This window comes from Triticum aestivum, chromosome 5A (genome assembly GCF_018294505.1).
Source record: "Triticum aestivum cultivar Chinese Spring chromosome 5A, IWGSC CS RefSeq v2.1, whole genome shotgun sequence".
NCBI lineage: Eukaryota > Viridiplantae > Streptophyta > Magnoliopsida > Poales > Poaceae > Triticum > Triticum aestivum.
In genome coordinates this window covers 113537947-113548790 of record NC_057806.1, presented here as the reverse complement: position 1 = coordinate 113548790, position 10844 = coordinate 113537947, and the positions used below count along the sequence as shown (strand labels likewise).

The following is a 10844-nucleotide window of genomic DNA, read 5'->3' as shown; positions in this document are numbered from 1 at the left end:
TTTCGTATCCTACCATAATCTCTTCGTTTGTTCTCCGCTATTAGTGACTTTGGAGTGACTCTTTGTTGCATGTTGAGGGTTAGTTATATGGTCCAATTATGTTATTATTGTTGAGAGAACTTGCACTAGTGAAAGTATGAACCCTAGGCCTTGTTTCCTAGCATTGCAATACCGTTTGTGCTCAGTTTTATCACTTGCTACCTTGCTGTTTTTATATTTTTAGATTACAAAAACCTATATCTACCATATATATTGCACTTGTATCACCATCTCTTCGCCGAACTAGTGCACCTATACAATTTACCATTGTATTGGGTGTGTTGGGGACACAAGAGACTCTTTGTTATTTGGTTGAGGGTTGCTTGAGAGAGACCATCTTCATCCTACGCCTCCCACGGATTGATAAACCTTAGGTCATCCACTTGAGGGAAATTTGCTACTGTCCTACAAACCTCTGCACTTGGAGGCCCAACAACGTCTACAAGAAGAAGGTTGCATAGTAGACATCACGGACCCTATGGGTTCGAGAACTATGTAGACTTGACCGAGACACATCTCCGATCAATAACCAATAGCGGAACCTGGATGCTCATATTGGTTCCTACATATTCTACGAAGATTTTTATCGGTCAAACCGCATGACAACATACGTTATTCCCTTTGTCATCGGTATGTTACTTGCCCGAGATTCGATCATCGGTATCCTCATACCTAGTTCAATCTCGTTGCCGGCAAGTCTCTTTACTCGTTCTGTAATGCATCATTCCGTAAGTAACTCATTAGTCACATTTCTTGCAAGGCTTATAATGATGTGCATTACCGAGAGAGCCCAGAGATACCTCTCCGATACTCGGAGTGACAAATCCTAATCTTGATCTATGTCAACCCAACAAACACCTTCGGAGACACCTGTAGAGCATCTTTATAATCACCCAGTTACTTATGATTTTTGATAGCACACAGGGTGTTCCTCCGGTATTCGGGAGTTGCATAATCTCATAGTTAGAGGAATATGTATAAGTCATGAAGAAAGCAATAGCAATAAAACAGAATGATCAACTTGCTAAACTAACGGATGGGTGGGTCTTGTTCATCACATCATTCTCTAATGATGTGATCCCGTTTATCAAATGACAACACATGTCTATGGTCAGGAAACTTAACCATTTTTGATTAACGAACTAGTCAAGTAGAGGCATACTAGGGACATTCTGTTTGTCTATGTATTCTCACATGTACTAAGTTTCCGGTTAATACAATTCTAGCATGAATAATAAACATTTATCATGATATAAGGAAATGTAAATAACAACTTTATTATTGCCTCTAGGGCATATTTTTCCTTCATTTCGAACCTCCTCTACCATATAAGGGGCGAGGAGAGCAATATTCATTTCATCTGTCACTTCTCTTCTGACGAGGGATAAAACATCCGGATTCGGTTGAGCAACTTGTGACGTAAATAGATTAGAAAAGTAACCCGTAATATGGTTTCTCATCTCTGTATCTTGCAGCCAAACACCATTATCATCAAGCAATTTTTTAATCTGATTTCTTTTTTTTTGGTCGTTGCCGCATTGTGGAAAAAAGAAGTGTTGCGATCATCATGTAAAAGCCAGTTTGCATGACCCCTTTGTAGCAAGTAGATCTCCTCTTGCTCTAAAAGATATTCAATAATGACAAGAATCTCTTTTTGTCATACTTGGGATTCCGCATTTATAGGACCCCTCCGCAGCTTCTCCAATTCTTTTTTTAATTTATTTATTCTTTTTTTGGTCCTCTCAAAATATCACGGTCCCAAATATGCAAATCAGCATTCACCGCTCGTGTACGCTCAACAAGAGATGGCCCAATACCCCGTGTCTTTGCTTTTTCCCATGATGTACGTACAATTTCTTCAAATGTTTCTTCTTTGAGCCATCGGGCTTCAAATTGTTTCAGTCGGCTTCTTGGTTGGTTAAAAACATTACCTTCAAAATATTCTGTATCCAGAATGAGAGGGCAATGATCAGAGTGTACATGTTCTTCATTTATAACTCCAGATCTAGGGAACTTGTTTGCCCATTTCACTGGCTCAACTGTTTTCTTTACTTCATGTATCCGTGTACTTCTTTGTTGGGTCTAACCTGCTACCTGATATTGGGGGGGGGGGAATTACGCATGGCAAATGGAATGTTTTTTATGTCAAATTATGTTTGTTGAGAATGGTAAATTTAGTTGGTGAGCATGGCAAATTCACCTTAGGTTAATTTTTCAGAAAATTGCCGTGCTTGTACACTAAATTTGTCATCTTCGCGTCAAAATAAATTGTCATGAAAAATGTTCAATTTGCCATACCTAAAAATCCGACTTCAAATTTTTAGCATTCCGGAAGAACAAATAAAGTTTTCCCTCAATTTATGGTTTCATCCTCTCGTCGTCAGCGTTGAGTTTAACCCTACCCTTGTCTCCATGTCTCCTAGCCGCAGACTATTCTCACGATGATCAAGGGGCGGTCTTTTCACTTCTTCCTAGCCTTGGAGCACTTTGCATCTAGGGTTTGGCTAATTTTGCATCTGGTGGCACCTTGTCCTTGGGTACGGCGGGGGAAGATGATGTCGAGAGCTTGATGAGGAGCTTGGGCTTGACAAAAGAGGGATCATGATGATGTTGTGGTAGATGATGAGTCATTGCCGCCAGAATCAATCAAATGGTTGGCGGTGGTTAGGGTTCACCGAGATAAAGAGTATAGCCAGCTCTTCAAGAATATGCACAAAACATGGGATCTAAGGGTGAGTTGAGGTAGCACCGGTGAGTCAAGGAGAGGACGAGGTCTGGGATGTTGGCTGCAACGGATGTGGGGGGTGTTGGCTGGCTGTGGACGATATTCATGAATGGCAAGCATGCGACGAAAAATGGGGAACATGGATCGATTTTATGCTTGAAGAAGGATGGAGACACTGTGCTGGTTGCCTGCTCGGTGATTTTTCTCATGTGTGGCGGACAAAAAACTGGCCGAAGGTGGCAATGACGAACGGAAAAGAGTGTGTGGAACGGACGAAGGTGGCAACGATGAAGCGGGAGTTGGAAGAGGTAAAAACGCTCGTTGAAGGGAGGAAATCAAAGGGAGTCATGCAATTTGTTTTTTTAGTTAAAACCCTCTGTGGAAGAGGGTGGTGGGATGTGGAGACGACGCTACCAGCTCCCTTTTAATGATAGAGATAGGAATCCGATAACGTCCGGACGTCAGCTACGAGCACATGGCAAATTGAACGTTTTCGGTGACAAATTTAGTGACGTGAGGATGCCAATTTTAGTTGGCAAGCATGGCAACTTCGTGCTTTAGTTTTTTTTTAACAGAAAATTGCTTTGTGTGTCAACTAACTTACATCCTTGCGTCACTAGACTTGCCATCGAAAACATTCGATTTGTCATGTGCTCATACCAGGTACTTATCATTTGGGTAGAGATATATGCCTTTTTTAGGGACTAGATGACTCAATCAAACATAAAAAATAAAAAGAGGAATGGAAAATACGCACACGAATCTTTACCTGAAATTAGTGACATACTTCCTCCGTTTCGAATTACTGGTCGCAGAACTGGATGTATCTAGAACTAAAAAATGTCTAGATACATCTATTTCTACGACAAGTAATTTCGAATTGAGGGAGTAGAATTTAGATGCGTAATACTTAGGGCATGTATCTAGATGTGCTTTAGTAAAACTATAGTGATTTTAAAAAATAATCTATGCAAGAATTCAAAAAAAAAATCCATTCTTATTGGCAACCGCCTCGAGTCTAACAATCATCATTGATTCCCGTCCTTTGTACTACAATGCAACCCCTCAGAATATAGTGTTCCATCATCAATAATGAATAAATGTTTGCCCATAAAAAATAAATAAAAATAAAGAATAGCTGTTCACTTTACGATTCACTGCAACAAAACAAACTACAAGCACGCACGTTGTTGCGGTGAGGCCAACGTCTGGGGAGCGCGCCCGGAAACGCAACCGGCGCTCACAGCCGCGTCCGGGTGGGCCAGCCCAAGAACAAAGTGCGGCGTGTAAAAATCCGGCAGAAAATTGCTAGAGAGAAGAATCTCTACTCCTAATGTCTCAGTTGGTAGGTCGCGTTCCGGATTTTATTTTCGTCCCACCTCACTCGGTCTTTTTTGGTACTTCTTTGATACTTCCTCCCACCTTCCTCCCAGCCGCGAAAAACCAAAAAAAAACCGCGATCGAGTCCCGCACCCGCCCAACCTCCCGTCCTGGAAGAAAACCTACGAAAAAAACCAGAAATCGCACGCACGAGCGAGACTGCCCTCTCGATCCCCTCGACCTACGATCTGTGACTGCAGACGCACTAGATCGCCGCCGCGGACCTCGTAGGGAAGACGCGAACGAGATCCCAAGCCGCTGCTCCTCCTCTCCCGGGATGCAGCCGCCGCCGCCGAGTCAGGGAGACGCCGGCGACCGTCGCCGCCGTCGTGGATCACCAGGACGCCGCCGCCTGCACCGCCACCACCGCGCCTCGGATACGTCGCTGCGAGGCCGAGGCGGATCCCTGGGAGCGGGAGGAGGTAGGGGTCAGCCGCGTCGACAGCGGCGAGGTGGAGCCCTGGGGCTGGGAGTGGGCATGGGAGGAGGTGGGGGGCAGCTGCGAGCGCAACGGGGTGAGGGGCGTCGATGAGATGCTCCTGGTGCCTCCCTCCGAGTGGGAGGGGGAGAGGGACGTCAGCGGCGAGCCGGATGGGGCGAGGGGCGTCGATGAGATGCCCCCGGCGCTTCCCTCCGGGCGGGAGGAGGAGAGGGGCGTCGGCGGTGAGGCGGGTGTCGGCGGCGAGATGGTCTCTGACTGGCGTGATGAGGCGGGCAGCTTAGGCGTGAAGCGTGCGTTCGTGGAGGTATTCGCCAGGGCGCTCTTCTATCCGACGGTGATGCTCAACTACGGCCGCAGTTTGATCGAGCCCGAGTTCCACTGGTGGGATCGCATCGACAAGGTCAGTTCACGTCTGTATTCTTCTTCTTCATTCACGGGGAGAATTTTGCGAGAGAATAGCAAGGGAAGGTACCGGATCATGAAATGGAACTGTTCTGTTTTCCGGAACACAAGTAGTGAGCACGGTAGATTCTCTGTACGTTCGCAGAAATCGTCATTGATACTAATTACAGCAGTAATTACATCGAGATGGCTACGGTTAACTCCGTTTGAACTTATCTGGGTCCAAGACATATTGAGCACTTGAGCAGTACCTTGCCGAATACATTCATTACCTAGACATACTCAGCTAATTCACTTTGGTTTGTTAGAAACCTTGTTTGTTGAATCTGTATTGATATTTACTGTATTTTCAGCTGTATGGATGTTGCTGTTTGAGGAATACTGAATGCTGTTCATCTGTATACATTGGACTAATTTTAATTTGTATCGATCCAGGATATTTGGATAGGGGCAGTTCCTCACCAACCAATGTCATAATTTATCACGTCCGCAAATGATTTTTGGACTGTAGTTTGGATTGTTCTGCCGAGCGTATAACAACGCATGCTATCTATCAAAGCTTCGACTCATTTGTTTTGCTGCTCTGGAATATTGAGACGAGAAGAATGGCCTTGATGCTGGAGGTACAAAGAGGCACAAATAAACTTTCACTCATTACACTAGCACTGTTTTACCATTGACGGAGCATTGTGAATATGTTAACAGACTACTTGGGTGTTTTGATATCGAAATATGTACATAATATAAGTATATACCATAACATGCACTGCTGCTTCTAATTAGATGCAATAGCTTCTCTCTTTTTTATTGTACAGCTGAGATCTTCATTACATTACAACCTTATGTTTTGCTTATTTGTTTACTGAAATTGGTGTTCTGTCTCTAGGTTAATGGATCACCCTGGGAACGATTTTGAGGGCATTATGCCAGCTACTTTGATGGCAATGGATTATGGAATGGCAAACTAACAGGGCACATCGCACAACTGGTATAAATGTGTTGATATGTTGCATTTCAAGGCAGTTTCACTCATAAATACTACACAGGTTTACAAAATGTTCACACAGTATTTGGTTCATATCACCATCGTTTCATGCTCGATTGACTGGTGCGGTTCTCTTACATAGTTTGAACAATTTAGCATTTGGGACCACGAGGATTCCGATTGGGAGAACGACGTCGTCCATAGATTAATGGTGAGACTTTGGTGCTTTGATTAATTTCCAGGACCATTGTTTCCTGTCCAGTGATGCAATCTGAAAATCATGCAAAAATTTGTCATGTTTGGGCATTGTCAGTATGGGAACATCGAGCCAACCCACTTTACAGGACAGGAGGGTTGACCGCTGGGCGATGCGCTGCACGAGTAGGCCAGGAGGAACAAGAGTAGAAGAGGACTGTAGCCTGTAGGTGAGAGAAGATGATGCCATTGCCATCTTGACTGAAGGTTGGGCATCTAAAGATGCTTGGCAACCAGAACTCTGAAGGTATATGGTGTGATATTTACTAAAATTATATTGACCAAGCACAACATATCCAATCATCTGGAACCTGTCCTCTTCTTTTCTGGAACTAGCGGAAACCACCGTTCTTTGACTGATTGTTACAGAGTTTATCTGGTTTTGAAAATTAATATTCTCTGAATTTTTTTGCTAGCTAAACACCACTTGAAGGTACCTGGAAATACATTACTTGCTGAAGCTGCACATCCTACGCCCCAGGAGGAGGCCAAATGCATATTCCGATCATGTGATCTAAATACTAAAGCTTCCTTGCTGGATCTAAGGTTTAATTTCTCTGCCCCAATGCTGGTTCTTAGGGTAATACAAGTTCTACTCCATATTTTTTATGCCCTCCACATAAATCCATCACTCTCTTGTTGCCTTGAAGCATACTTCCGTAGCAGCCGGAGCTGAACATTTAGAGAGACCATACTGTAGCAAGCTTGCTTTCCAGGGACCTGGTGTTTCTGCAAACCCAACGATAGGCGTGTTTGAAAAAAAAAGGTCAGTTCGTGTTGCAATTTCATGAAAACTTGCTTATGCGGTGTTATTGCACTGGTACAAAAAATGTCATGGTCTTTTTCTTCCTGTTTAGATCGCCACCTACCTATGAATTACGACTCTGGGCATGGCAGAATGTCACCATAATTTTTGTTCAGCAACTAGATTTCATCCCAAGATGTGCCATCTCTCTAATTTGACTCTGAGCATGTAATACAGTTAGTTAATCATGTGGGTTGGTCTTGTGTCTTCCAGCTGCAATTGAATTAGTCTAAGCAATCGAGGTCCTACTAATTAATTAAGCTGGCTATTTGCTTGCTTCTTGTACCTACGGCATGCTCTCTGATTTTCTTAATCGCAGTATGCAAGCTTCTAAGCGCCGGATCGATGTCGTACTAACAAATTAAGGTGGTTGATTACTTGCTTTTTTTTCTCAATATTGCAAGCTTTACTGTGAATTAAAAGGAATTAAAAGGATGGAGCCAGTATGCCTACAGTTGATTCACTGATGTTCAAATTAACTGCAGTAGCTTATTTTTCCTACACCTTCATTGAAAGTTCCTTTGCCGTATCTAATTATCTAAAGTTTTCCTTGTACCATTTTCCATGAGATTAATGTAGTTGGGAATACCAGTGCTTGTTTGAATCATTTAGTTAATTAATTTTGTAGATAAAACTTGTATTTATATGTTTTAGAATTACTATTATCCTGGTAAAATGACCACAAGTGAAAGGGTTGTAAAGATTAATTATTCTTTGTGGAAGCATTATTGGTCTAATTAATAGATGTACATGCATCAATAATGTTGTTGAGCTTTAGTTGATTCTATAGTGTCGTACTATTCGCAAAGTTCTATTTTGATAAAAATAGCAAATTTTTGCTTGTGGCAGCTAAATGGCGCGCCCGCTGTAGCAAGTGAGTGCCCATCGAAATCACCTTGAGCATATTTGCGCTGATTTTCATGATTGCTCTTCTGCCAGCAACAATGTTCCTCGCACTTCGACCACACAACTGTATGTTCATGTTCCAGAGTCCTTATTCATAGTTAATTTCAATCACAAAGTGACAAATGCCAGTCTATTAGTTAACATGTGTATCTCCGTTTCTTCTAAGTTTCAATCGACCTACTCTGAAGTTGTTCTAAGACAGTGCCTCAAGCAAAGGGAATGAGCCTCAGTTAGTGTATCTAGCGAGTTCGCGATCCTTTGTTGGGATAAACATTTGTGCAAGAGCAAGTCTCGTCACTGTTGGTTGTTCGTACTGTTGCTTGATAATTCTAATTGTTAATTCAGTTCATAAGGCAATGTAGTTATGCTTGACGCACGATATGAAGACTGCCATTTTGCCTTTTGACCTTGGTTTCTTCCTCCAGTAAGTAAATGCACATAGTTCTTTTCTAAATTAGAGCATATGACTTGTTGATCGATCTCTGAGCTCAGTAATAATATTAAGCCTTAATCTGTTTATTGTGCAGACAAGATGAGAAAGAAATGCTACCCAAGAATATGTACTTTATAAACATTTCAACTGTAATCTGGAATAAAATTAAATAAATAAGGAAACAGTATATTCATATATCTTTTTTGTACTTTGATGGTTTCACACCACAAGTTCCTAGATGGTAATTGTGCTGCATATGTCTGCTCTCTTACTTTGTTTTTCTGAACTGGTAGGTTCCGGAAGATGTCATGAAGAATTTCTTTCAGAGAATTTGCGTGAGGTGTGTCTAAATGATTTTTATCTTCTGAACATATTCTTGTATGACTAACTGAATTCATTTTCTCAAAACGTTGGTACTTTTCCTTTTTCATTTATGTTGCTCGACTGAGTCTCTCTCGGATCATGTACACTCCACATGCTAGCTGATCTGTAGCAGTGCGGAAGGTGAGCTTGGCTGCCGGCAGCAGCTCCTTTGGCTGATCTGCGGCGATGCAGAAGTTGGGTTGGAAAAAAGCACGACCGGCTGCTCTGAAGTGGGTCGTAGGGAGAGCTTCGTAAGAGATAGGGAGGGAGCTCTATTGGCCCGTGCATGACATCCAACCCAATGGCATCATGCCCTGGTAAGCTTCTTATCTGTTCCAATTCTTGCACTTGGTCTTTTTCTTTCTAACCCTGAAAATAGAGTTTGCCTTGATTCCTAATCATGCTTTAAAAGCTGATATCCACCTCGTTTATGTTGCTACTGGTGGTAATGTGTGCAAGTATGATTTTGTGATAATGCCAGATGTTGTGTGCCTTCTTTATTCATGGTACGAGTACTCTAACCTGGCTCGTATGATAATGTATCCCTGCTACAGAGCACAAACGACGTGTTTTTAATTATATTTTAGTTGACATGGATTTCATTTATCTTGTGAATTGTATAGTCAGATCATGAATTTTAATGATTGATTGATTTTCATGGTCACAGGTAGGCATGGTTGCATGGCCACGGGGAGAATGGAGCAAGTAGCGTGTGAGGAGTTTAAGAAATGGGGACAAGGGACAGTTTAGTTAATTAAGTCTATGTTAGTTTTAAGTTTTATCCTTGTTGCGGTAAAAAATTAAGGTTGGATTAACCACCATGTACATCTTTAATTACTTTTAAATAAGAAATATAATCAAAATATTCTTTTGAAATCATAAAATTTATATAATTTGTACAAGTACATGAAGGTGGAACAGGAGGAAGGGTGGGAGAAGATTAGGCCCCGTTTGGTAACAAAGTATTTTCTATGTATTCCCATAATACTGCAGTTTTTTATAATACTGTAGTTTTTATTACAAAGGGTTGTTTGGCTGTCTCTAAAAATTTTAATTTTAATACTGCAGTTTTTGGCAAACCACAGTATTTTCTCTGCATAAAAAAAAGAACCACATACCTCTTTTTTTTTAAACTAAGCTCGCTGAGAAAAGAGAGTCCCTCGCTCATACCTTCTTCTCAACACGCCTCATGTCCACGACCGTTTTATCAGGATCTTCTGCTTGGTGATTTAGTTAGTTCGCTTCCGTTTGTTGCTCCAAATTACAGCCAACCACAAAATCGTTTTGAAGACGTTGTTGCCGTCCGGATAGCCAGTTAGAATATGTGTCTTCTACGTCGTGTGCATGGCCGTTCTTGGTGCATGGCCGAGTAGTTGCATAAAATGGCTAGCTAACTAGAAAAGCACGTGTGTCTGCAGCTGCTAATGGTTTTAGCTAGCTAATTTTGTGTCGCTGAAAATGGGATAGCCAAACAGGTTGTCTGTATTATCAATACTACAAAATATTCTGTTATGTTAAAACTGTGGTATTTCACACCTGTAGGCTAAATTACTGTAGTTTTTGATACTTAGGTTTTTGGGATACTTAGGTTTTTGTATTATTGGATACTTAGATATCGTTTCATTTTCTTGCAAGGAGAGGATGGTTACGAAGAAATAACAAGAAATGGAGAGAGAATCAGTTTTATTACTGTATGGATGGAAACCACATGCCAGCTTGTCCAACATATTTCCACATTGAGTCAATTATTCGACCGCTATGTTTTTTTTATTCCATGGCAATGCATGGTCATTCAACTATTCAAATTTACAGGCTGTTCATCCACTTTTTTCAAGCTATTTACATATTTGTCACTTATCAGCAAGTTTGCATATGATGCTAGGAAGTGAGCATAAGGACACATAAACGTTGCATTTTGAATATGAAATAAACTCAACATCCAAATAACAAATTTGTTGCTCCGTCCATCGGCGAGAAGGAAATGTAAGCATCCTTCTAAATAAGATATTACCTATCTTGAAGCTGGAAATGCAAGAATTCTTCTAAGTAAGATATTAGTTATCTTCATGATGGAAATGCAAGCATCCAAAATTTACAACAATATTTCTA

General features: G+C 41.5%; 1 protein-coding gene across 12 annotated transcripts; it reads left to right on the top strand.

Annotated features, from left to right (window-relative positions):
* The first annotated feature begins 4227 nt into the window (after positions 1 to 4227).
* Positions 4228 to 9614, top strand: LOC123102543 (phosphatidylglycerophosphate phosphatase PTPMT1). 12 transcript variants are annotated; one of them, XR_006449037.1, is made up of 12 exons: positions 4245 to 4986; positions 5424 to 5611; positions 5875 to 6034; positions 6116 to 6184; positions 6287 to 6475; positions 6645 to 6774; positions 6879 to 6994; positions 7353 to 7399; positions 7883 to 8005; positions 8666 to 8712; positions 8855 to 9052; positions 9403 to 9614. XR_006449037.1 is itself a non-coding variant. In XM_044523932.1 (3 exons), exons 1-2 carry the CDS (start codon positions 4678 to 4680, stop codon positions 5463 to 5465), a joined length of 351 nt encoding a protein of 116 aa, XP_044379867.1. In that variant the 5' UTR covers positions 4228 to 4677; the 3' UTR covers positions 5466 to 5611; positions 5875 to 6105. The 12 variants fall into 12 exon arrangements, 1 of the variants encoding a protein (XP_044379867.1); XR_006449034.1 differs by having other exon boundaries at positions 4246 to 4986; positions 8666 to 9052; XR_006449033.1 differs by lacking the exon at positions 7353 to 7399 and having other exon boundaries at positions 4248 to 4986.
* The last annotated feature ends 1230 nt before the right edge of the window (positions 9615 to 10844 follow it).